A 27,801-nucleotide genomic window follows, 5' to 3' on the forward strand; every position below is an offset into this window, starting at 1 on the left:
GATCGCCTGAGGTCAGGAATTCAAGACCAGCCTGACCAATATGGTGAAACCCCGTCTCTACTAAAAATACAAAAATTACCCAGGCATGGTGGTGGGCGCCTGTAGTCCCAGCTGCTCGGGAGGCTGAGACAGGAGAATTGCTTGAACCCAGGAGGTGGAGGTTGCAGTGAGCTGAGATTGCACCACTGCACTCCAGCCTGGGCGACAGAGCAAGACCCCATCTCAAAAAAAAAAAAAAAAAAAAGAAAAGAAGAAAAAAAAAATTGAGGATGCTGAAAATATATAATAATGGCAGAACTCCTTCAAAGAATGGGTTTTTTTTCTGCTAATCCATTTTTAGTCAATAGTGATTTTTTTCCTTATTTTCTTGTAATGTATACTGTTGTAGTTTTTAAAATGTAATTGAAGGGCAAAAAACTTTTTCAGCTAGCCACTCTGAGCTTTCTAGGACTGCTTTAGGGCATCCGTCTCATTGTAGATGTGTGCCATAATTACTAGAACTCTGATGGTTTAAGTGTCCTTAGACCAATAAGAAAGTAGATAAAGTACTCTGAAAAACTTCCGGAAGTGCAGACTGTCAGCTGAGATTGTAGTTATCATTATAAAATCATCTTAAGACACGTATCATTTTCACAGAAAACTTTCCATTGTTTTGATTTATGTTTTTCATTGAAGTGAGTATAGCAATTTGGTGGCCGACGCACATGCTTTGTGTGTGCGCCCTTAGATTGTGTTCTTGAATCTTGTGGTTGTCAGTTCATCAAAAAGACAAAGATATTTGTTTCAAATCCCGAAGTATCTTTTTGCCTCTGTCATTGATACCAAACTCCTTAATATTAGATACACAGACACACCTTTCTTGGAGGGTGGGGTCTTGTTTACATGCAAAGTGTCATTGTGAGGATCACAGAGTGGTTACAGTTTCCTCCAGGGAATGCCCAATGCTGGGGGACCAGGAGGGAGGTGAGGAGGAGTCTTTTTATCTTTTTGTACCTTTTGAATTTTGAACCATAAAATAATGCCTATTTTAAAAATAATAAAAAATTTTAAAAATTATTGGAAGTAGCTGTAAGTTGAAAAATATACAAGATTTTCAAACCTGATGATGAGATATTTAAATATGACAAATTCGATATTTTGTAATGAGATGGAATAGTTTTAGAATTGAACATTTGTAAGTTTTACAAGTCTTTACTTATCCTGTTCCAAATCTACAAGGTATTTAAAACATAACGTACATGACCCAGTTTTACTTTTTATTATTTATTCTTTGACTTTTTAATTTTGTATGGAAGAGATTCATTTAATTTGAGTGATTATATAACATGTCATACATCCTTTACAAAGTATAAAAAATCCTCGTTATCTATCTGACTTCCAGCATCTTAGTCATCTTTATCAGCTAAGAGCCAGAAATAAGGAAATGCAACTGGAAGTAAAGGAACTGAACTCACTGCTGTACTGTTACTATGAGACCTGGTAGAAAAATCGCAGCAATCTAGATCCATTTAATGGAGGATACAGCAACGTTGTACTTCTCAGTATAAACCTATTCCTGATCTCCTATCCACTGCCAGAGCTGATACACAAAACTCTTGAGTGTTAAACAAGAGTCTCATGTTTACTAAGCAGGGAATTCTAAAGTACTTAATATATTTCAGGATGATGTCTCTGAATTGTCAAAATTAGTTTTGCTGTTTAGTAGTACGTTTAGATATTGGAGAAGATTTACCTCAAAACTGTTTTTTGAGGATATTAGATTTTTTAAAATAATGGTATATTGTAGAGGGATTATGATTTCATTTTTAAACAAAGGTAAATTCCAAATTTCTTGTAAGGTACAAGTTTCTTGTATGTTCCAACTAATATGTTATGAATTAAATTAATGATACTAAGGGTATAATTTTTCAGAAAATTTGAGTAAGATAAAACAAGCTAGATGCTGACCATTTTGTTAAAATGAATACTAATTTTCAGTGGGATGGTCTTTTTGCAAAATAGTATGTACCAAAAATGGTATCATTTTGTACCATTACATTGCCATTTTCTCTAATAATGACATCCCTAGGCTATCCTAAGGCTGTGTCTTAGTCTGCTTGGGTGGACATAAGAAATACCATAGACTGGGTGGCTTACACAACAGAAATTTATTTTCTCACAGTTTTGGAGGCTGGAAGTCCGAGATCAGGGTGCCAGCATGGTTGAGTTCTGGTGAGGGCGCTCTTTGTGGCGTGCTGACAGCCACCTTCTCACTGTGTGTTCACGCCGTCTCATTGCATGTGGTGCCTGGAATGAGAGCAGGCACACACACTTGCACAAGCTGTCTGGTGTCTCTTCTCATAAGGACACTAATCCCATCATGGGGTCCCACCTTCATGACCTCATCTAACTCTAATTACCTCCCAATGGCCCCACCTCCAAATACAATCACACTGGGGCTTATGGAACCAACATACGCATTTGGGAGGGGAGAACACACAAATACTCAGTCCATAACAGGTTGCTTAAAATATTGTAGAACTCTGAAATCATTTGGAGTATTATTTTTGGAATAACAAAACTGAACTGGTTAGTAATCAACCTCAGACAAAACTAAAGTCTGGACCCTAATTCAACAAAATTACAAAAGGAATTGGAATTGTCTTTTGAATTTATGTTACAACCTGCAAATATTGCTGCTTTTGGATTCTGTATGTAACTTAGAAAGTATTTTGTTGACTGAATTGTTAGGGTTGCTGGTTGATCTCGGATTATCCTCCTAACTCTTTCCTTTGATGTCTGTTTCCTTTCTCAAAGCAGGAGCAACCATCAGGGTAACAGGTATCTGACAATTTATCAATCTTACATGTGTTTTCATCCGTCTCAACACATTAGATGTATGAATCTCTTCTTCATACATCTAAAGTTTCACCCATTTTTAAAACCACCTGTCTCCATTAATAAATTCTATCATACCATAAAACCTGCTTTTTCTTCTTCTTAGTATTTTGGATTTTAGGAACCATGTTGTTGTTCTTGCTAATGCTTTACCACTTTTTGCTTCATTTTTAAATAAAAATTAACAAAACTAAAAAGTGTAACTTCAAGAAAGTAAGATTTAGGTATATGAAGGCCTTTTTGGCAAAAGCAGATTGGTTCTTGGTTTTAACAATGGCATTTATGTAATTACATAAACACAAAATTCAGTATGTTTTTTAGGAAAAATATTTGGGGGAAATATTTTTTGAAATAGTTTTAGTAGCAAGATTGTTATTGGTAAGGAAGAATTGATGGTTTAGAAAGACAAAAGTTAGTAGTATAACAGGATTATTTAAAGGGCCTTCCAACACCTTTCTCTGTAAAAATAGCACCAGTTTTAATATTGTCATCACAAATCCTGCTTAGATTACAAATTAATTCTAATGTGATGAATAGTGATGTGGTTGTCATTGTAATTTCAAGTCTGGGAAAAATGATCCTGATTCTATCAAATTAACATATTTTGAAATAAAAATTTTCCTATATATGAAAATAAAGATATTCAAATGTGCAGCACTTATGCAGCAGGTGACTTCTATTCTAAGCTGGCAGAGCACGAAATTCTCCTCTCCTCTAATGTCTGTGTTGCAGACGGTTCTATCTGCCATAGGAGAATTTTGTCTCAGACTCAAATATTTCCATTTTATATTAACTATAAATAGTCCAGAGATTTTTGGTAATACAGAGTTAATTTTATAATAGCTATATAAATTTCCTTGTAAGTACATTTCCACATATAGATCTACTTACCTAAGACATTTAGAATACAGTTTAAAGTCTGTGACATGTTTTCTCTTTAATTTTGTACAAATTTATCACACTAAGTTTGAAGAAAAATATACTTTTTCAACCAATTATAAAGCATATTCTAGGATAGTTGAATAAAACAGATACTTGAAAGTTATTCACTTAAGTCATCCACACCATTTCCTCTTACAAGTGAACATCCTTCCTTATTCTTAAGCAGTAACTGTTTCATAATATGCAGTTACATTTTATTGAGACTGCTGCTGTTTTTTTCCAATATATTTCATGAAAGTATAGTTATTTTGCTTTAACAACTATCCAGATTCCTGTTGGGCAGTGCTCATTTTATTACATTGCCAGTCTTGAACTGAATTTTCTTTTTTGGGCCGTCCTATCCAACCCTGAAGTTTTCTTAAGTTAGTATAAGTGTCCAAGTCATCTACTCTAGTTTTAAGAATTATGTACATTTTTTTCAAAATTAATAATGAATGCCTGATAAGCTAATTTGCCCATGAGGCCAGAATCGTAGTTCTTTTCCTTCATCTGATCAGTTGGCTTTGCTCAGTCCCTTGGCTGTGCTCCACTCCAACCAGCTTCTTTATGGAGTAGGGACCAAGGGATTTAGGGCAAGAGTGAAGGAATTCCAAGCACTCTTCCTACTGATGACAGTTCACAGCCAACTCTGTCACATAGAGGGGACCAGGCTCCACTCTAGGCACATCTTCATTGTGGTTGTAGATTTCATAAACCAAATAGAAAATGGGACTTTTTTCCCTCTGGTTTTAAGCAATGGTTGCATTTGGTTACTAATAGTGTATCTGTTTTGGAACATTTTTACAAGACAGGAGGGTCAGTTTTTTTACGGAAAGTTGCCACATTACTCAGTTTTTGTGTTTTGTTTTTTAAGACGGAGTTTTTGCTCTTGCCCAAGCTGGAGTGCAGTGGCGCGATCTCAGCTCACTGCAACCTCTGCCTCCCCGGTTCAAGCGGTTCTCCGATTCTCCTGCCTCAGCCTTCTGAGTAGCTGGGATTGTAGGCGTGCACCACCATGCCCGGCTAATTTTTTGTATTTTTAGTAGAGACGGGGTTTCATCATGTTGGCCAGCCTGGTCTGGAATTCCTGACCTCAGGTGATCCACCCGCCGCAGCCTCACAAAGTGCAGGGATTAATCAGGCGTGAGCCACCGCACCCAGCCTCACATTACTCAGTTTATTCAACAAAGGAGAGCTTGCATTAAAAGTCAGCTGTGCCGGGCGTGGTGGCTCACGCCTGTAACCCTAACACTTTGGGAGGCTGAGGCAGGCAGATTGTCTGCGCTCAGGAGTTTGAGACCAGCCTGGGCAACATGGTGAAACCCCATCTCTACTAAAATACAAAAAATTAGCTGGACATGGTGGCACACGGCTGTAGTGCCAGCAACTCAGAGGCTGAGGCACAAGAATAACTTGAACCTGGGAGGTGGAAGTTGCAGTGAGCCAAAATCATGCCATTGCACTCCAGCCTGGGTGACAACACAAGATTCGGTCTCCAAAAAAAAAAAAAAAAAGCAAAGAACTCTCAAAATTTATTTTTCCAACTAGAAGAGGGAGAGGGAAATATGGAGTCTTCATCTTATGAATAAAATATGCTAATAGAATTTATTTTATCTATAAAATTGAATTTCCATAGTAACATTAATTTTAAATGAAAACATACTTAAAAGAACAATGAAACCACATCATCATCATCATAGATGGGTGTTGGAAATTTATTTATATAGATTCACCGTAAGTCATAAGTATGGATTTCTTAAGTTCATACTGAAATGTGATAGAACTGGGCATGAACAAATTTGTTAATTCTATACAATTCTCCTTCTTACCATTTCAAAACTTGCATGAATGAAATAAGCTCTGATTTTGAGAGATTTAAAAAATTGATTTAATTAGAAAGGATTTATTTAGAAAGAAGTTTTTAAAGATTGTAGCTGTTTCATCTTATTTAAACCACCAGAGTAACAAACTACACAAAGCTACTTTTTAGTTTCTAAATTTACATGCTTGCCCCTAAAAAGGGAAGAATAATTGAGACAGGAAGAATGGGGGGTATTAAAAGTAAATATAAACTGGTTTTTCAGTGCTCCCTTTCTTTCGCAGGTAAAAACAAATGGAATCTCTGGTGTCAAACGAGAATCACCGTTAAAGATTGACCCATTTGAAGATCTGTCATTTAATCTGCTTGCTGTATCAAAGGCTCAGCTATCTGTTCAAACGTCACCTGTTCCAACCCCAGACCCAAAGAGGTTGATTCAGTTGCCTTCTGTAACGCAAAGTAATGTTAATACTTTGAGTTCTGTGAGTTGCATGCCAACAATGCCTCCAATTCCAGCTCGGAGTCAGTCCCAGGAAAATATGCGAAGTTCTCCAAACCCGTTTATTACCGGCTTGACCAGGACAAATCCTTTCAGTGACAGGACTGCTGCTCCTGGAAACCCATTTAAAGCCAAGTCTCAAGAATCAGAGGCAACTTCATGGTTCTCCAAAGAAGAGCCCGTTACTATCAATCCTTTCCCTTCTCTGCAGCCTCTCAGTCATAACGAAGGCAAGGCTTCATCTTCACTTGATGGCTTTAAGGAAAGTTTTGATCTACAGGGGCAGTCTACATTAACAATTAGCAACCCAAAAGGATGGGTAACCTTTGAGGAAGAAGAGGACTTTGGTGTGAAAGGGAAGTCAAAGTCAGCTTGTTCAGATTTACTGGGTAATCTGCCAAGTTCATTTTCCAGCTCCAACCTGACATTGAATGATGACTGGAATAAAGGTACAAATGTCTCTTTCTGTGTGTTGCCATCAAGAAGACCTCCTCCACCTCCTGTCCCTCTGCTCCTGCCTGGCACCAGCCCTCCAGTAGATCCTTTCACGACCTTGGCCTCTAAGGCTTCGCCCACACTGGACTTTACAGAAAGATAACGCCACGCAACAGAAGACAGTGGGTATTTGCTTTTGGCAGGTAGAGCCAAGAGAATTGGGCATTCGTATTTCATTATGTGCAATAAGTCATTGTAAGTGCACTGATATCTTCACAAAACACCACTATTTGATGTGTACAGAGTTGGAATATGTGTATATTGGAAATAAGGAAAAACCCTTCTCATTGTTAACTGGAGTTTTGATGTATTTCTCTTTGGATGAATAGGAGACAGTAGTAGCCATAAAAAGTGCTTAAAACTACTTTAGAAAACAGTCCTTATTCAGAAACTTTTCGGTCAGGCTTCTGAAGAATCTCAAAAAAGCCCACCCAACTTTCAGCTGACATTTCCACCAGCCCTCTCATACTTGTTAACAATTGGTTATCTATGAGTATTTACCAAAGAGCTGCCAAGGTTACAGTGAACAGTTTTGAAAGGCATTGCTTTAAAGGAAAAAAGTATAGGTATGTGTACATATATAATACATACAAACACATATACTTCCATATACATTTATATATTTTCACAATTCATAGTTTAATTTCTAGGATATAACTCAGACCAAATTATACCTAAAAGTTCCAAGAGAGTCCCTTTCTCAATATCACATTACCAAAAAGATGGCTGCAATGTAATTTGGACCTTTCATTAATTTTGTTTTCAAAACTAGAATAATCTCACCACAGAATCAGAATTTTCTACCATTCCACACCCAACACCTTCAAATACACACAACCTTGTTACTTTTTACTCCAGCGCTTTCATATGCTTTTCTCCAGGAGGAGGTTCTTGCCGCTGGAAACAGCCTATTTTGTGGTCACTGTCAAGTGGATGGATATTCTAGTGCTCCCAAAAAAGCACTATGGCCTTATATGCAGGGAAGGCACATACCACCAAGTTCAAGGAGAAATATTAGAGCTAACCGTACTCTCTTCTCTGCGTACATTTGAATGTACGTTGCCTGTATCCCTCCCATATTTTCTTTTTGCTGCTTTTGCTCTGGAACTTTGCTTTTAGCAGGGAAAGCAGCCATCCCCTGAGTGCTTTGAATTGGGGATATATCCACTGTGTTCTCCCCCCTCTTACGAGGCTACATAACACATCTCTGATGCTGCTTTAAGTTTTTAGAGGCTATACCTCAAATTAGCTGTGGATTTTGTCTCCTGCACTGCCAATATGCAACTGATCCCGCTTTTATTAATTTTATGAAGAAGTACACAGAATTTTTACAGAATGTAGTATTTTGATATCATTAAGTAAACCAATCAGAAAACTCCTTGAGCAATAGTTGTTTCTTTGTCAGTTTCCATTACAATCATCTTTACCCATTAAGACTTACATTAGCGTTCCTTTTATATAAAGAGTTGTATATGTCCACCTAAATTCCTATGTCCACACTTAACCTTTAAAGATGTACATTGAGGGAATATAAAAAAATAGCGTTCATGGCTACGAATATGTAAAATGTTAAAAGCACAGCAAACTGCACTGCACTTAGACATAAAGCAAATCTATTAGGAAAAAAAAGCATTTTTCTAAATGCTCAAATGTTATCAAAATACTATATTTATAGAAGTAATCTTCTCTGTTAACAGCCAGGATTTGCTGTTAGAAATAACTCTTGTGAGTTTTACATTGTGCTTTTTGGAGGTTCTAATCATTTCAGCAGTAGTGTCTTTTAAACAGCAGTATTACTATAAGCAGTATGCTTCAAAATGTGAATTAACTTGTTGAAATTGTGGCTTTAACATCCATGTGACTCGTGTATATGGTATTTGCTCTCCATTAGCAAAATAATTCATTGTTAGGTAAACTTCACTAGTGCAAATTGCAGTTCTGTGAGCAATGTTTCCTATTGGATATAAACTACTGTCTAAAATATACATATCAGCAGCCCAGCCTTTATCAGGAAATTACACTTGGCAAGTTGCTGAAAATGCACAAAGTTATGAAAGTTAAAGGTATGCTGCAAATAACTAGCCATTATTCTGTGTATTATTAAATATTTACTAGTTCTGTTAAAAGCAGAGCAGAAGTTAGACACTAAGATCTCTTTGTGAACTCTGTGTTCTCTATATTAGATTGCTGTTTATATGTAAGATTTTATTGCTTATGTGGCATACAATATTTATAATGATAAACTTTATAGAAGTACAGTATTAAAGTCAGTGGTACACAGACATTCTGTACATATCCTGTGAAACGTGCTGTCATATGAAATAAATATATCTGTCTTTACCATGCTGACTTCTTTGTTCGAAAGGGAAGAATTTTTCTCAGCCATTTTCCGTGTACTTTACATACACAAGTTTAGTGACGTTCAAACTAAATAAGCCTAACCCTTATTGCCGAATCAGGTATTTTAATTCAAGACCTTATTTTCATTTCTCCAGATAGTGCTTCCTCTAAAAGTAAGAAGAAAGATTTTCTGAGATTACTAATCATTATTAAAAAGTCCATGCCCAGCCTCGCCAACATGGTGAAACCCTGTCTCTACTAAAAATACAAAAAAAAAAAAAAAAAAAATTAGCCAGGTGTGGTGGCGCAGGCCTGTAATCCCAGCTACTGGGGAGGCTGAGGCAGGAGAATGGCTACAACCTGGGAGGCAGAGGTTGCAGTGAGCCAAGATCGTGCCATTGCACTCCAGCCTGGGCGACAAGAGCGAAACTCTTTCTGGGGAAAAGAAAAAAAAAAAAAGAAGGTCCATGCACTTACTCCATAAGAGAGGCCCTAACTCAAAATCATGCTGACTTGAAAATAATACATGAAATATGAATTATTTTTCTTACCCAAAGCAGAAGGAACAACTGGGGGGCAAAAAGGAATTGGGACACAACCAGACAGAAAAAGGGACTGACTAAAAAGACCCAAAGTAAAAGGCCAGGGCCGGGTGTGGTGGCTCATGCCTATAATCCCAGCACTTTGGGAGGCCAAGATGGGTGGATCATGAGGTCAGGAGTTCGAGATCAGCCTGACAAACATGGTGAAACCCTGTCTATACTAAAAATACAAAAATTAACTGGGTGTGGTGGCAGGGATCTGTAATCCCAGCTACTCAGGAGGCTGAAGCAGGAGAGTATCTTGAATTTGGCAGGTGGAGGTTGCAGTGAGCCAAGACCACGCCACTGCTCTTCATCCTGGGGGACAGAGGGAGACTGCCTCAAAGAAAGAAAGAGGCCAAGGCTAGGCAAGGTGCAATGGCTCATTCCTGTACTCCCAGCATATTGGGAGGCTAAGGCAGGATTGCTTGAGCCCAGGAGTTCAAGACCAGCCTGGACAACATAGACTTTATATCTGGTAAAAATCAAAAAAATTAGCTGGGCATGGTGGTGCATCCCTGTAGTCCCAGCTACTTAGAAGGTTGAGGTGGGGCATCACTTGAGCCCAGGAGATCGAGGCTGCAGCGAGTGAGCTATGATCACACAACCACACTCCAGCCTGGGCGTCGGACCAAGACCCTATCTCATTAAAAAAAGAAAAAAAAAAAGAAAAAAGAAAAAAAAGGCCAAGGCTAGTGTTGCCTTTTTTCATACCTATCTGGTTGGTATTTGAAATTCTTACCTTAATTCTTAATGTTCATTAACCTTTTATTAAGAAGTTACAGAATTATTGCCTTAAAAAAACCATTTTAAGATACTTGTAGGTTAATATGGAGTTATAAGAAATAATACAGAGACCCCATGTACCCCTTTACCCACTTGCCCCAAGGGGTAACATCTTGCAAAACTACAGTACCAGAGTATGACCAAGACATGAACAACACAGAGCATTTCCATCACCATAAGGAACCCTCATGTTGCCCTTTTCCCACTGCCCTTTCATCCCATCTCCTTTTCCCCTGCCCTTAACTTCTGGCAACCACTTATCTGATCTCTGCATGTATAATTTTCTCACTTCAAGAATGTTATGTAAATTTAATAGTGGTATGTAACCTTTTGGGGTTGGCTTTCTTCACTCAGCATAATTCTCTGGAGATTCATCTAGGTTGCATGTACTATCTGTTCCTTTTTATTGCTGAATAGTATTCCATGGTATGGATGTACCATCGTTTAACCATTCATCCACTGAAGGACACCTGGGTTGTTTCCAGTGTGGTGGCTATTACAAATACAGCTGCCGTGAAGAGAAGTTTCCATGTCTCTGGGATAAACACCCAGGAGTGCAATTGCTTGGTTATATGGTTATGGCATGCTTCCGTTTTTTAAAAACTGAAACTTTTCCAGAGTGCCTACCCTTTCATATTCCCATCAGCAATGCATGAGTAATCCAGCTTCTCCCCATCCTTTTCCTCATTTGGTGTTGTCGTTATTTTTTTTTATTTTAGCCATTATAGTAGTGGATGTTTCCTTGTGGTTTTAATTTGCATTTCCCTAACAGCTAATGATAAAAATCTTTTGTTTTTGTTTTTTGAGATGGAGTCTTGCTCTGTCAACCAGGCTGGAGTATAGTGGCACAATCTTGGTTCACTGCAACCTCCGCCTCCTGGGTTCTGATGATTCTCCTGCCTCAGTCTCCCAAGTAGCAGGGATTATAGGTGCCTGCCACCATGCCCAGCTAATTTTTTGTGTTTTTAGTAGAGATGGGTTTCACCATTTTGGCTAGGCTGGTCTCAAACTCCTGACCTCACGTAATCTGCCCAGTTCGGCCTCCCAAAGTGTTGGGATTACAGGTGTGAGCTACTGCGCCCAGCCTGAAGATCTTTTCAAGTGCTTATTTGCCATCTTATATTCAGTGAAGTGTCTGTGGTATTTTGCCCATCTTCTAAATGGATTTTGTTTTTACAGTTAAGTTTAGAAGATTATTTACATATTATAGATTCTACTCATCTTTCATTGGATATGTGGTTTGCAGATACTTCTCCAGTCTGTAGCTTAGTTTTCATTCTTTTTACCTGACCCACAGCCAGATTCTGAGCTCTGCAGGGCCAGAAACTATAGCAAGGGTGATAGGCATGTAATAAGCAAACTCACAAGAAACTGATGTATAAATCAAAACACCAATTTATTAATGTTAGAAAAATGTCTGACCATATCAAGGATTACCAATTATACGGAGAGAGGGGAACTCTTACATGGTTGGTGAAAGAGTAAACTAGCACATCAGCTCAAGAAAACAATTTAACAATATTAGGTAAAATTCATGTACCCTATCAACAAGAAATCCGACTACTAGAGAAACTAGGATCTGTGGAACATGAGAGGCATTGTTTGTAATGGTGAAATCCAGAAATAAACGTCAACTGGGGAGTGGAGTGGAAAATAAGTGAGTGAAAACCTCACAGGGTAGCCATAAAGCAAGATACAAAATAGTATGACATCATTTATATAAAATTTACAAGGTCGGCTGCAGTGGCTCATGCCTGTAATCCTAGTACTTTAGGAGGCCAAGGGAGGCGGATCACGAGGTCAGGAGTTTGAGACCAGCCTGGCCAACATAGTGAAACCCCGTCTCTACTAAAAATACAAAAAAATTAGCTGGGCGTGGTGGCAGGCGCCTGTAATTACCCAGCCACTTGGTAGGCTGAGGCAAGGAGAATTGTTTGAATCTGGGAGGCGGAGGTAGCAGTGAGCCGAGTTTGCACCACTGCACTCCAGACTGGGCGACAGTGCAAGACTCCGTCTCAATAAATAAATAAATAAAATAAAATTTAAAATACACAAGACGATATATTTTTAGGGGTATATACACATGTTAATGGTATTAAAAACATGCAATGGAAATGATAAGCACCAAATTCAGAATAGCAGTTTACCTCTGGAGAAGGGGAAGAAGAGAATGGGATTAGAGAGAGGCCTTAACTGTATCTGTAGTGTGTTAGGACCTAAAAAAAAAAAGGCAGTCAATAGAGCAAAATTTGCTCTTTTCGTTTCTGGCTGCCTGATATCCAGCAGCCATCATGAAAGACTCATAAATTATCCAGATCAGGATGTTAATCACTGATGGACTGCTGAACAGATACAAATGGTCATAAGATGCTCTTCATCCTAGAAAGGCAACAGCACCTCAAATACAAAGAGAAAACTAGTAAAAACTCACAAGACCACACCAGGTGTCATCTTGGTCTTCAGATTCGAACTCACTTGGGTGCCTGAGGGCAAGAAAACAGGCTTTGCATGATTTATGACTGCTGAAACCACACCAAGAAAGAGCTAGCCACAGATATTTAAGACAAGCCCTGTATGAGAAGAAAAGGACCTTAAGTAAATGCTGAACAGGGCCAGGTAGTGGCTCACGCCTATAATCCCAGCCTATAATCCCAGCACTTCCAGAGGCTGAAGCGGGCGGAGACCAGACAGGCCAACATGGCGAAACCCCGTCTCTACTAAAAATACAAAAATTAGCTGGGCCTGGTGGCGGGTGCCTGTAATCCCAGCTACTCAAGAAGTTGAGGCAGGAGAATTGCTTGAACTCAGGAGGCAGGGGTTGCAATGAGCCACTGCACTCCAGCCTGGGCGACAAGAGTGAGACTCTGTCTCAAAAAAAAAAAAAAAAAAAAAAAAAAAAAAGGAAAGAAAGAAAAGAAAAGAAAATGCTGAACAGAATGCAGTTATAATAAAATTATGAGGACCACAAATACCAGGGCTGACAAATTTAAAGATACTGCACGGGCTTGATCTGTGGTTATTTTAATCACTAGATGATTTAATAATCACTAGATGATTACTAAGCTACATATTTAAACAAAACTGGATGGTCAAAACATGGGTTCTTATGCAACGATTTTCCACATTTCTCAATATTATTAACAATTATATGGAGACCCCGTAAAATATGTAAGTTTGTGGACATGTAGCTCTCTATCTGGAAGGCTATACTGTAAAATTTTAAGAAGCTGATGACTACAGAATTGGATTCAAGAGAAAGGGTATGACCTTATGGCCCGCAGTCAGGAGCTAAGAAAACATAGTAGCCCATTTCCCCTGGCGAGATAGGCATTTGCCAATCAGACCAGTACTGCCTGTTCCGGGGTTTGAGTGATCCCTGTCTCAACAGTACTAGAAATAATAACACATCTTCCCCTCTCCCAAGGCTCCATCCCCCTTCTATCCACTATCAGTTATCAGTCTTCCTACCAAGCCCAGATTGGCTTTGGGCATTTCCAGGCCTTCAGTCATACCCTTTCGCCCAACACGCCCCCTCCCCAACACACACTCCCCAGTTTCAACCAAGAAGACCAAAGTTCCAAAGCTTAAGGAACAGGAAGTAGCGGGCGCTTGTAACAGTCAAATCAATATGTACTCAGCACTGCTCCCCTCCAAGAACGAGACAACGGGTAGAGGCCTTGCACCATCTCGCCTAGACGCCTTGTTACTAAGGACTCTGCAAATGTTATGCATCTCTTCAGGCATTCCTTGACCATCCAACCTAAGAAGTCCATCAACCTGTTTAGTTTTTTTAGTCCTGTATTTGAATTTGCATTGTCCGTTTATTTATTATTTTTGAAACACAGTTTCACTCTGTCGCAGAGGATGGAGTGGCGCGATCTAGGCTCACTGCAACCTCCGCCTCCCGGGTTCAAGCGATTCTCCCACCTCAGGCTCCCTAGTAGCTGGAATTACAGGCACGTGCCACTACGTCTGGCTGATTTTTGTATTTTTAGTAGAGACGGGGTTTCACCATGTTGGCCAGGCTGGTTTCGAACTCCCGACCTCCCAAAGTGTTGGGATTACACGCGTGAGCCACAGCGCCCGGCCTGCCATTTATTTTTATTTTCTCTTTGTCACACTAAAATATAAGCTCCATGGGAGCAGTGACTGTGGATCTGCGGCGCCCGGAAGAAACAGCGACTGACGCCGATCGACTTCTGCAAGAGTCCGCTGGATATTTCGGGAAGGGTCGCTGAGGCAGGAAACGCTGGAGCTACCCTACCAACGCCATCCAAATCAGCCTGAACGAAGAAGTGCGGACACTCGCCCTGGCCCCTCCGTCCTGAAAAGCAAACGCGCGCAAACAGCAGCCAACAGAGCGACCCAGTTCTAGGTCGCTGCCGCCAAACTTTCCCAGGCCGGAAGCAGCATGGAGGCGTTGCCGGAAGTGGAGACTGAAAGCGGCGGAAGGGACGCTAGAATGTGGAGCGGTTGTGGGGCGGCAGTTGCGGAACTCGGCGCGTATGTTGCCTGCCGTCCCTCCCATTCCCCATCTAGTAACTCCCACCTCAGCCCACGTATCTCCCTGAGTGGAATCTCGGGCCCCAGACCAGTCGATTGGGAGGTCCACCCTCCACTTCAGCGGCTTGGTCTGTGTTTGGGAAGTTGCCACGACAACAGTCACTTCCGGGAGGGGCCTCTGCGAATCTCCTTCCGTCGGCCCGGCCAGAATCAGCTGCCCTCTCAGGCTGTGTGGGTGGTTTCCCCGGCGGCAGCTACATGTGGGCGTAGATTGCTGGGCCTCAGTGCACACCAGCCTCCGCTACGCGAGTTCTGAGCTGGAGCTGGCGGCTCTTTTGACTCTGCTTCACTGTTGCTGCTGGCAACATCCACTTCCGGGAGCGAGTGCCGTTTCCCTAGCTCACTGCGGGCTCGGGAGCGTGGGGTTCGGGCCCCCGAGCGGCTGTTGTTAGTACGTCGCCGCTGCTGGCGATCCGGCGACCCTCGGCCGGCCGGATCCGCGGGCCACACAGCCCGGGCCTTCTCACCGCCTCAGTGCCTCGGCGGGACCGCCATGGTTCTGCTGCACGTGAAGCGGGGCGACGAGAGCCAGTTCCTGCTGCAGGCGCCTGGGAGCACCGAGCTGGAGGAGCTCACGGTGCAGGTGGCCCGGGTCTATAATGGGCGCCTCAAGGTGCAGCGCCTCTGCTCAGGTGCGGCTCACGGGCGGGCCCAGCCGGGACAGATCGAGAGACAGGCGTGGGATGGAGAAAGAGGGGCAGGATGGGCCGAGGGGTCAGGTTTGTGAAGATTATTGAAGAGATTTGCAGCAGCCGGGGTTGAAACGGGACACTAGGGTTAACCGGAGATGAATAAGGAACCGAAGGTCCGGCCTGTCTGGCATCCCGGGCTGGGAGGTGGGCCCAGGTGCCTCTCGGAGCCGGGATGCTGCGAATCCTGGGGTGCTGCGAATAAGTGGAAATGGGCTGGGGAGGGAGGAGGGAACCTAAAGACCGGGCTGAACAGCCGACTTAGTGCAATTAATCACGTGTGAGGGGTGAGATGAGAACTGGATGGGCTTTTAAAAGCTGAATTTACTATTTTTAGTCGCCCGATGTAAAGCAGCGAGCCACCTGGCTTTGGGGCGGCTCCTTACAGTTGAGGAAGCCTTGGTGATTTTTCCCCGCCCTGGAAACGGCCTGTTGTTCGCTTGGCGGCGCCGTCTCCCTTCCCCGCGCAGGTTCCAGGGCACCGCTGTTCCGCAGAATCTCCCCGCGGTGGAAGGGCCCCCATCTGTGCTGTCCATTGGGTAGCCGCCGGCCACGTGTGGCAGAGCATTTGGAATGTGGCTAGTGTGGCCAGGCAACCGAATTTTACATTTTCATTTTAATTTATTAAATATATATATAGTGTGTGGGGTGTGTGTGTGTGTGTGTGTGAGAGAGAGAGAGAGACAGGGTCTCTCTGTCGCCCAGGCTGGAGTGCAGTGGTGCGATCTCGGCTCACTGCAACCTTCGCCTCCCGGGTTCAAGGGATTCTCCTGCCTCAGCTTCCCAAATATCTGGAATTACAGGCACATGCCACCACGCCCAGCTAATATTTGTATCTTTAGTGGAGGCGGGGTTTCATCATGTTGGCCAGGCTGGTCTCGAACTCCTGACCTCAGGTGATCCTCCTGCCTTGGCCTCCCAAAGTGCTGGATTACAGGTGTGAGCCACTGCGCCCGGCCGATTTTAATTAATTTGAATAAATTTAAATCGCCAAGTGAGTGAGTACCTGCCGCATTAGACAGCATAGCTTTTGAACTTGACGGGATGATACTTTCTGATGTGGTGTAGGATATTACTAAGTGTTTATATAACTATCATTATGTATACATAGAAAATACAAACGTAACTATTTGCAATAAATAGTATATTCATTTATGTGATTTATTAAATTGCATGAATATGTGATTTATTATTAAATGTATTGATTAAATTGCAGAACTTGTAATTTCTGCACCGTGGAGAAATTCCTGAGGGTTATGGTTCTTTTCATGAAACTTATGTGTAGTGTATTAATTGAGCTTCCAACACAAACACAATATTAAATGTTATCTTAAAGCATTTGAGGAGAAAAGGAATTTGTCTTTTCTTTCTATAACATTATAAATTGGAAATGTGCTGAATGCTGAGAGTCACATTAGTGAACTTAAAATTCATGTATTTATTCTGCACCAGTGCTCAGCCTTCAGAAGACAAGGATGGGGCCAGGTGCAATGGTCACACGGGTAATCCTGACACTTTGAGAGGCAGAGGCAGGTGGATCCCTTGAGCCTAGGAGTTCTAGACCAGCCTAGAACATAGTGAAACTCAGTCCCTACTAAAAATACAAAACTGAACTGGGCGTGGTGACACATGCCTGTTGTCCCAGCTACTTGGGAGGCTGAGGCATGAGAATCGCTTGGACCCGGGAGGCAATGCTGCAGTGAGCTGAGATCACTCCACTGCACTCCTGCCTGGGTGAGAGAGGGAGACCCTGTCTCAAAGAAAAGAAAGACAAGGATGAATAAGACCAGTACCGTGCCCCTGTGTCAAGGGTCCAGGCCAGGTCTGGCACATAGCAAGTGGCATATAAATGTTCGTTCCATAAAATAGAGAGCCAGATGGGCAAGGCCCCTGACCCCTGGAAGGTAACATTCCAATGGGGTATGAGGTGGCATCATGATGACTGTGATAGATGTTATCTAACCTTCCCTTATTTTTAAGAAATAAGTAGCTTAGACTGTGGTGGAGAGGGAGACAGTAAACATCCCATTCAGTGACACCATTTATTCGTAATACTGTATTATTTCAGGTCAGGTGACGTCCTCACACAATGTTATGGGAACACTGAGATCCAAGTGCATCCTTCACAGGAAGGAAGGAGAGAGAGAGAAAGGAAGGAAGGCAATTTTGCAAGGTTAAAATGCGGACTGGTTTTGGGGTGAATATATAAGGATTAGGAAAAACAGCCATGCATTTGAATAGTGAACATGATACTAGAAAACTAAGTCCCTTGTCCCATCTCTGCTACCTCTGAGGGGTGTAAGCTGCTTTAAATCCTCCCCACTGATTTGTATAAATGATTTATGGAGCATTGACATGAAGTTTTATAGAAGGTCTCAGACCAGGCGCGTTGGCTCATGCCTGTAATCCCAGCACTTTGGGAGGCTGAGGTGGGTGGATCACTTGAGGTCAGGAGTTCGAGACCAGCTTGGTCAACATGGCTAAACCGTGTCTCTATTAAAATACAAAAATTAGCTGGGCATGGTGGCGGACACCTGTAATCCCAACTACTCAGGAGGCTGAGGCAGGAGAATCGCTTGAACCTGGGAGCTGGAGGTTTCAGTGAGCCTGAGATCGTGCCACTGCACTCCAGCCGGGGTGACACAGTGAGATTCCGTCTCAAGAAAAAAGATATCAGCTGCAGCTGTGTCATCTGAGCAAGCCTGACATGATACAACTTATAAATTAAGGAGGGTGGGGGGAATGTACAAGGTTAAATTAAATGAGATAGTCCATGTGAGTGCACTTGGAAAACTGTAAGACCCATGTGAATATATATTCAGGTGTTCAATGAATAGTAATTTTGCTTCTCCAGAGTTAGGAAGCACAACAGAGCACAAATGATTGGCCCCTCAATCTACAGGCCGATTGCCTGGGACCTGGGGCGAGCTTCTGAGCTCTCTATGCTGTTGGCTGAGGGTGGATCAATGACTCTTTGTCAAGGGTCCAGGCCAGGCCTGGCACTTAGCAAGTGGCATATAAATATTTGTTCCACAAAATAGTGAGCCAGTTGGGCAAGCCCCTGGCCCTTTGTAGCTTACGTTCCAATGCTATGAGGTGTTGTGATTTTGATACTGTCTTTTGCTTATTTTTAAGAAATGGAAGAATTAGCTGAACATGGCATATTTCTCCCTCCTAATATGCAAGGACTGACTGATGATCAGATTGAAGAATTGAAATTGAAAGATGAATGGGGTGAAAAATGTGTACCCAGTGGAGGTGCAGTATTTAAAAAGGATGATATTGGACGAAGGAATGGGCAAGGTAAGTGAGGATTTCTCTTCTATGTGCATGCTTATATAGGCATAAGTATGAAAACAGTTCCTTTTTTTTTTTTTTTTTTTTTTTTGAGAGGGAGTCTTGCTCTATTGCCCAGGCTGGAGTGCAGTGGCACAATCTCAGCTCACTGCCAACTCCATCTTCCAGGTTCAAGCAATTCTCCTGCCTCAGCCTCCTGAGTAGCTGGGACTACAGGCATGCGCCACCACGCCTGGCTAATTTTTGTATTTTTAGTAGAGACAGGGTTTTGCCATGTTGACCAGGCTGGTCTCAAACTCCTGACCTTAGGTGATCTGCCCACCTCGGCCTCCCAAAGTGCTGGGATTACAGGCATGAGCCAACGCGCCTGGTCTGAGACCTTCTATAAAACTTCACGTCAATGCTTCATAAATAATTTATACAAATCAGTGGGGAGGATTTAAAGCAGCTTACACCCCTCAGAGGTAGCAGAGATGGAACAAGGGACTTGGTTTTCTAGTAAAGAAAGCAGTTCTTTATGTTCAAAAATTGACCTCATCATTTCTCTACAGACTTAGAAAATACTGTACTCTGTAGCTCCTGTGGTAAAACTCTAATCTAGGATGAATTAGGTAGATAAAGGAAGTTTTTGTTTTGCTCTTAATAAGTTGCAGCTTGCTTTTAAATATATTCGATGAACCAGATGACATGACCCTTTCCCTTCTGTAGGTCAAAAATGGTTGAGTATTGGCAATTTCATGTGGTTCCACCTAATAATTGTTGGCAGATACTCACTGAAATGTATTCAGAGTTGTGTTTTGTTACTGTTCACAGATGTTGGGGGATCTTTCGAGCTGGACTGTGTGAAAGAGGAAAGGGAAAGCATGTCAGCACATGGACTTCCCTGATCAAGGACATGCCTCTCTCTGGGGCAGAGCACTTCAGTACATGGCAAAACACTGAAGAAATTCTTCTCCTTTCAGTGTTGGGCCGATCATGTGGAATTGATGATAATCCTCTTTGATAGTTTATTCTTTTTAACCTGCATTAAAAGCTCCATTTAAAACACTGTAATTGATCAGCCCTAAAACACTGTTAGGAGTAAAAGAACAGTATTCCTGCAAGGCCTTACCAGTTCAAAAATACATTTTTTTTAAATATCAGGGATAGTAAGAATTCCTAGTATTATTTCCTTTGAATGTTAACCTGAAAAATGGTTGTCTTCCACATCTTTCTGACCTAAGAAGATGTGGTAAGATGAAGAAAAAAAACATGAGAACCACTTAACAGTTCATTATTCATCATTAAAACAATATGTAGTATGTTCTTAAATTAACCACTTTTTTTTTTGAGACAGAGTCCCTGTCGCCCAGGCTGGAGTGCAGTGGCATGATCTTGGCTCACTGCAACCTCTGCCTCCCGGGTTCCAGTGATTCTCCTGTGTCAGCCTCCAGAGTAGCTGGGATTATAGGTGCCTGCTACCACGCCTGGCTAATTTTTGTATTTTTTGTAGAGACAGGGTTTCTGCATGTTGCCCAGGCTGGTCTCGAACTCCTGATCTCAGGTGATCCACCTGCCTCGGCCTCCCAAAGTGCTAGGATTACAGGTGTCAGCCACCACCCCTGACCTAACCACTTCTATTCTAATACAATCTTATATTTCTAATATTTTCAATGTCTAATTAATACTGTTATTTATTAGGAATATATGGTTTCAACTTGCCCCATTTTCCCTAGGTTTGGGCATTTCATCTTCTTTTTTTTTTTTTTTTTTTTTTTGCTTCTAAGCTTTCAAGTTATTGTTTTTTCCTGATCTAGGGGTCACCAAATTATGGGCTACAGGCCAAATTCAGGCAGTTGCCTATTGTAAATAAAATTGTATGGAGATGCAGCCACCCCATTTATTTTTTTTATTTATTATATATTTTTTATTATTATTATTTTTTGAGACGGAGTCTCACTCTGTCTCTCAGGCTGGAGTGCAGTGGCGCAATCTCTGCTCACTGCAAGCTCTGTCGTATTGTCTGCTCTTGTGCTACATGGCAGAGCTGAGTAATCCCACCCAACAAGACTGTATAGCCTGCAAAGCCTCAAATATTTACTCTCTGGCCCTTTCCAGAAAAAGTTTGCCGGCCCTGTTTACCCAACAACATGGATTTCTGTTTTTTGTAGCCTTTGCCACTGCATAAAGCACACTCCAGGTGTCTGTGTTGGGAAGAGATCTTCACCTAACTTCCGGCAGCCAGGTTTCTTGCCTCTCTTCCCTACAGTCCACACTCGCACTCTGTCTCAGTCCACTTAACCCCGACTCAGACAGAAGGGATTGAGATACTTCACTCGCACTCTGTCTCAGTCCACTTACCCCGACTCAGACAGAAGGGATTGAGACACTTCACTCGCACTCTGTCTCAGTCCACTTACCCCGACTCAGACAGAAGGGATTGAGATATTTCAGAAGACTTTTAAAGAGGCTTTATATTTGACAGCTCTCTCTCCCTCTCTCCTTTTTTTTTTTTTTTATAGCTCCAAATGAGAAAATGAAGCAAGTGTTAAAGAAGACTATAGAAGAAGCCAAAGCAATAATATCTAAGGTTGGCTCTTTTAAATGATGCTCTAAAACTTGTCTTTTTTTGGGGGGGTGAGGGGGAGATGGAATTTCGCTTTTGTTTCCCAGGCTGGAGTGTAATCGTGCGATCTCGGCTCACCGCAACCTCCACCTCCCGGATTTAAGCAATTCTCCTGCCTCAGCCTCCCGAGTAGCTGGGGTTACAGGCATGTGCCACCACGCCCAGCTAATTTTGTATTTTCAGTAGAGACAGGGTTTCTCCATGTTGGTCAGTCTGGTCTCGAACTCCTGACCTCAGGTGAGCTGCCCGCCTCAGCCTCCCAAAGTGTTGGGATTACGGGGGTGAGCCACCGCGCCTGGCCTAAAACTTGTCTTTTGAGAAAAAACTCCAACTCTGGCTTCCAGAGTTGCCTCTCAGCCAGCCTTCTCTTTCAGCCTTCTGGAGGCAAGGGAAACAAGCATATTTGGGGTAGGCCATAGCTTTTCCTTTCGTAATCCTGACAGTTGCCCAGAGTCCTCCCCGTTCCTACAGGCAGACACAAATTTTGTTGGCTTGTGTAAATGTAGGTTCACGTATAATACAAATATGTATAATACAAATGTTGATTTCGTTTCTTTTACCTTTTTGAAGAACTTAACAAAGCTAAGTAGGGGAGATTTGAATATTGTGGCCATAGAGTAGTTCTCCAGACACTTGATTGACTTAATATGTATTTGATATAAATCGGTTTTTTGTAATTGTCTTTAGCATTTATACAAAGGCTATTTTATAGAGGGAGGAGCGTAAATTTATACCATTGATACACAGATAATGTGTATCTGGAGGAAAAGAATTTAAGGCTATTGAAAGAAGTGGTGTCTGTATATGTTGCTTGTATTTGTGTGTTGGTGATATTAGTTGCTACCACCCTCAACTGCAAGTCTCTCGATTGATAACCACTGTTTATTCTGCTTCTTCTGATTTGCTCAGCAGAACTGTTATTTTTAAACCAAAATTTCTCAAGCTCATCAAGCTTTTGACTAATCTTTGAAGAGCCTCAGCAAAGGCTGCCCTGAAGCTCTGTGCCTGTTAATATAGTAACGGCTTGAAGAAGCTCCACAGGAGAGGCCTTGGCTGAGCCCAGTGTTTGCGTGATGATGGCATCTAGGCATGCGAGCGCATCTCAGGCCATGGCAGGAAAACGGTGGTCTGGCCGTTGTTCTGCACCTTTCTCCCCACGCTTTGCTGTGGAACTCCTCCTTCAGTCGCCTCGCTTCTCCCCTTTGCCTGTGTACTTCTGAAAGTACTTTTTATCCTTGGCCTTCTTGCTCCCTTGGCATCTTATCTACTCTGCCAAATGCAAATTCCACCCTCTGCAGATAACTCTGAAGCTTCCGTCCTTTCCCCCTGACATCTTGCTTCACTTGCAACCTGAATTTCCAGCTGGTTGCGAGACCGTGCTATCTGAACACCCGGTCAGCACTCTGAGGTCCAGTTTTCTAGAAATGAGCTCTTTGCTTCCTCCTCTCCCTCTGTGTTCTGTCCCTGAGAATCAGCACCTCCTATGAGCTTCTCTGTCTCCAGTAACAGAACCTCAGTGTCTTGGTTTTATAGGCCAAATCCTCAGTGTCATCTTCAGCACTTCTCCCTTCTGTCACCTCTAGGTTTGAAGTGGGGTCCTGTACCGTCTGGTCCCATGATGCCTCTTAAATCCTCCTCTTCCTTTCACTTCCACAGCTCTGGCTTTGTTGAAGGCTCTCCTGTAGGCTTTTGCATTCTGATGCCCACTGGGGGTCCTGCCAGTCAGTTCCATTTCATTCTGACACTAACTACTCAGACAGCACAGACCCCACTGGTCAAAGGCAGATCCTTCAATTCTGACACCAATGCCTGGAGTTAGCATCAGACCCCACAGGTCAAAGGGCAAGATCAGCAACAAGACTCCTCTTATTTCAGACACCAGCTGCACGTGAGGGCCCCAGGCCACCCATACGTGTGTCCAGCTTGACTACAAATTTGGAGGTTCCCACTATGCCCCCATTGATATGCGTCACCTGGCACATCAGCGTCTGCACCAATCAGGAAGCTCCACTGAGCCATGGTGTCCGGGATTTTTGTGGAGTTTCTGCTCAGTAGGCATGATTGCTTAAACCACTGGCCACGTGTTTGATCCCAACCTCTAGCCCCCGGAGGTGGAGGAAGGGGGTGAGGCTGAAAGCTCCAACCCTCTAATCATGTCCTTGGTCTCCCTGGCATGGCCAGCCCCTTCCTTGAAACCAAGCGCTGATTACAGGTTACTGTGTTAGCACAAGCTCAGGTGTGGTGAGAAGGGGCTTGTTGTAAATAACAAGACACTCCTGTCCCTCAGGAAATTCCACGAGTTTTGGAGCTCTGTGCCTGGAACTGAGTAGCAAAGACCAGATGTATTTGTGATTCCATCACACCTTCCTCTGTGATCTTCAGTGCCTGCTACCTGGTCTCCCTCCGACTAGGTCTGTTCTTTTTTTTGAGGCAGAGTCTTATTCTGTTGCCCAAGCTGGAGTGCAGTGGCACAGTTTCAGCCTACTCCAACCTCTGCCTCCCGGGTTCAAGCGGTTCCCCTGCCCCAGCTTCCTGAGTAGCTCGAACTACAGGCACCTGCCACCACGCCCAGCTCATTTTTGTGTTTTTAATAGAGACAGGGTTTTGCCATGTTGGCCAGGCTAGTCTTGAACTGCTGACCTCAGGTGATTCGCCCACCTTGGCCTCCCGAAGTGCTAGGATTATGTAAGGTGTGAACCACCACACCTGGCCAACTGGGTCTGTTCTATACCAGTTACAAGATAAATCTCCCAACATTACCACTCCTTCCCAGAAAAGGCAGTCGCTTCCCGTGGTCTAACAGAGGAAACGTGAATCTTCAGCCTGGCTTTTGTGGCCGTTCGAAAACAAACTCCAGCTGATCCAACTAGAGCTGGCCTCACCTTCTCCTCTCCTTCCTGCCCCGTGCCGTGCCGGGGAGGCTGGCCCCTGCTTCTCTTTGTTTCAGCTTGTCCTGAATGAAGCACCTGCTGCCATCTCTACCTTTTCAGCCCGTCTGCGTTTCAAGGCCCACCTGTGGTGCCTGCTCCCCCTGCCGTACCTCCTGATCCTTGCCCCCATCTGTGCTGCCAGCACCGGGCTGTTTCTCGGTGGAGCATGCTTCGCACTTCACTGTACTCCGTGCTCAGTGCTGCTCACTGTCTGCTTTATAATACAGGCCGCGGTGTGCTTGGCTCAGCCCCTGAAATAGATGGTAGTCACTCTGGGAGCAAGAAGAGTTTGATTTCTTTTTGTTGCTCTGGCAGTATCTGGCACGGGTCTTGTACAAGATCTTGATCGAATGTACTGAATTGGTTAGCCACACTGTAGATAACGATGCCTTTCTGCTTGCAGAAACAAGTGGAAGCCGGTGTCTGTGTTACGATGGAGATGGTGAAAGATGCCTTGGATCAGCTTCGAGGCGCGGTGATGATTGTTTACCCCATGGGGTTGCCACCGTATGATCCCATCCGCATGGAGTTTGAAAATAAGGAAGATTTGTCGGGAACGCAGGTATGTAGTTCTTGGGTGGGCACTCTGGAGGGTGAGTTCACGGCCCCCCAAAGCCCTTCAGATTTGACGCCCCTCTTCTGGATGTAGTGTTTTGTTCCCTACACAGCTTTCAGGTTTGCTGTGCCCTGCATCAGAGCAGAGTTCCGAATTCAGGAGCGGCCCCTGAGAGTGGGTACCCACGGGTAAGGGGTTTGGCCCCACACACAGGAGGCAGTGGATGCAGTTTGTGAGGCCACCCGTCAGGAGTGACTGAAAACATTTCCACTGTCTTTGGCCGCTAGGAAGCCAGCTACCTAATTTCTTCCTATTTCTACCTGAATGCATCTGTCCCTTTGCATGGAAATTTGTGTTTCTAGTCTTACCTGTTGCTTCATGTTATTTTCTGACCCTCATGTTCCATTTTCCTTGGGTTTTCTCACTTCCTATCCTATTGGACAATATTCTTTGTCTAAGCCATCTTAAGTAAATGGAATATGCAGAAGTGAACAGGCAGCCCCATTATACCTCGATTTAAACACCCAGCACGATGCCAGTGCCCTTCCCTGGCAGTGGCCTACAGATCTGTCTAAGATGAACTATATGGATCAAGGTGCAAATGAGATAGGACCTCCCTGTTGTCCAGAGGAGGAGGTTAACTGAGTCAGGGCATGAGTGGAAACTTAACAGGGAAGGTACTAAAGTCAGCAAGGACTTAGAGTGAGGTGGGGGAGTCAGGCCTCCCATGGTGAGCACCGGGAGAAATCAGTTCTCTGCCCTCTGCTGGGAGGGGCTCAGCTGTGCTCTGCCCCCCGGGTGGGAACCCACAGTCAAGCCAGTTCTTATGGTTGGCCCCAGGCAGGGCTCAACGTCATTAAAGAATCAGAGGCGCAGCTGTGGTGGGCAGCCAAGGAGCTGAGAAGAACAAAGAAGCTTTCAGACTACGTGGGGAAAAATGAAAAAACCAAAATTATCGCCAAGATTCAGCAAGTAAGTACTTTTTGCTTTAACATGTCAATATTTTTTGTTATTTCCCTTCAAACTGATAAAAATGTACAGTGAATCTGAAAGATTTAAACTACTGGTACAAATATTTTAATCCTATTGGCTTGGGTTTAAACTAAAAATATCCTCTTCCTGCACACCAGCAAAAACTAGAAGAAAATATGGATTGTTTAGTGATACCTAGAGTTTGTTTTGATATGTGGGGGAGAGGAAATACACTATGTTAATTTCAACCTCAATAATAGGGCTGCAAGTAAACAAATATTTTCCTTGAAATGTAAAATTTCGCCCGACACTGATTTCAGGCTTTTGCAAACTGCTGATGCCATGTACAGGAGGAGGAAAGTTTCGAGACCTTTGAAGGACATCGTGTAGCGCTGTAACCTGAGGGGCCGCCTTGGTTTTGTGGGTGCTCCTACGTCACTAGGCTGTGATTTTGGGGAAATGGGGCCCTCCACCATACGTAGATCCAGAGTCTGTGGCTCTGAGCCTCCTCCCTTTCCCACTGGACCTGCCTACAGTGTCTGCCTTGGGAATGGCCAAGACAGAGATGGCGTCGTGCAGCCTCTGGTCTCCACACAGTGAGAGTCCAGGGCTCAAGTCTGCTCAAGACCGAGGCTTCCCTCGATGCTTCACTTCGGGTGATCAGACGTGGGGGACCTGTTTATCTTTAGTAGTTGGCAAAGGCAATTGTAAAACATTTGTTGTAACTTCAGGATTGTCACTCTAAGAACCTTAATTCACAATTTGCTCTGCTATCCTCTTTGCAGAGGGGACAGGGAGCTCCAGCCCGAGAGCCTATTATTAGCAGCGAGGAGCAGAAGCAGCTGATGCTGTTCTACCACAGAAGGCAAGAGGAGCTCAAGGTAGCGGGGAACAGATGGGCTTTCTGCAGTGCTGGCGCTCAGCATAGCCTGCGTGCCTTACCTGGGGCTGGTGGGGAGTGGTGAGCTCTGCAGGATGCCGGGGAGGGCTCTTTCTAGACCTTCTCTCTCTGCAGGGCTGTCGGGGTCCTGCCAGATGTCTCCCGGGGCTAAACATGGAAGGGTCCCGCTCCTAGTGGGCAGGGAGAGGGGAGGTCAGTCATGGACTCTTTCTTCCGTCTCTTTATGTGCAAAACACCTTCCTGAAATGCCTGCCTGAGTAAAACGTATTTGTTTCCAGAGATTGGAAGAAAATGATGACGACGCCTGTTTAAACTCACCATGGGCGGATAACACTGCTTTGAAAAGACATTTTCATGGAGTAAAAGACATAAAGTGGAGACCAAGATGAAGTTCACCAGCTGATGACGCTTCCAAAGAGATTAGCTCACCTTTCTCCTAGGCGATTATAATTTTAAAAAGGCCACTTACCACCCTCTGTAAAAGATGTTAACATTTCTAGTTTTCTTAGTTTTCTTTTAGTGTGAATTTTAAAAATAGCAGTTCTTCAAGATTTTAGAACTTAATAAATACGTAATCATAAGAAAATGTGTAAATCGTTTCTGTTTCAGGACTATTTAGTATGTCACGGTTTTCTTTGATAAAATACTAAACTTTTTTTTCTTCCTTCCTGATTGTTTTATATTCTCATGACACCTGGTTTATTGGAGGAAAGCCGATGACAGGCAGTGACCACTAGAGGCCGCCAGGCCCTCAGCGTGCTTTTTCTCCTGGCTCCCTCTGTAGATCTGTTGGAAGCCAAACTCCCGGCCTTGCTGGAGAGACTTCGGTGACCCTGCTGCGGGATCTAACTGTAGCCAGGCGTCGCCCCGCCTTGAAGGTGAAGTTTACCTCCTGGCTGATGCCTCTCTACCTTGTATTGTGGGAGCGAAAGCTACAACCGTGATGGAAGTTGAGTAGCAAACTCATCTG

The 27,801-nt window shown here is 43.3% G+C and overlaps 2 protein-coding genes across 28 annotated transcripts in view; both read left to right on the forward strand.

Moving 5' to 3' along the window:
* The window catches only part of SYNJ1 (synaptojanin 1), a 104,069-nt gene extending 95,117 nt beyond the window's left edge, over positions 1-8,952 (forward strand). For 19 of the 27 annotated variants that reach the window (XM_028845358.2, XM_028845360.2, XM_077995823.1 and 16 more), the window contains one exon: positions 5,902-8,952. In XM_028845358.2, the coding sequence (XP_028701191.2) occupies positions 5,902-6,714 (813 nt within the window). In that variant the 3' untranslated portion in view covers positions 6,715-8,952. Of the gene's footprint in view, positions 1-2,796; positions 2,821-5,901 lie in introns of all 27 variants that reach the window. The other 8 variants (XM_077995835.1, XM_028845373.2, XM_028845369.2 and 5 more) reach the window with 1 other exon arrangement.
* Positions 8,953-14,799: 5,847 nt separating this feature from the next.
* Positions 14,800-27,410, forward strand: CFAP298 (cilia and flagella associated protein 298). The gene is given in 7 exon segments (NM_001194041.3): positions 14,800-15,513; positions 18,706-18,873; positions 21,369-21,436; positions 24,806-24,964; positions 25,799-25,930; positions 26,716-26,811; positions 27,110-27,410. Coding segments are annotated over 7 exon segments (873 nt in total). The 5' UTR covers positions 14,800-15,374; the 3' UTR covers positions 27,221-27,410.
* The last annotated feature ends 391 nt before the right edge of the window (positions 27,411-27,801 follow it).

The sequence above is a fragment of the Macaca mulatta genome, chromosome 3 (genome assembly GCF_049350105.2).
Source record: "Macaca mulatta isolate MMU2019108-1 chromosome 3, T2T-MMU8v2.0, whole genome shotgun sequence".
Taxonomy (NCBI): domain Eukaryota; kingdom Metazoa; phylum Chordata; class Mammalia; order Primates; family Cercopithecidae; genus Macaca; species Macaca mulatta.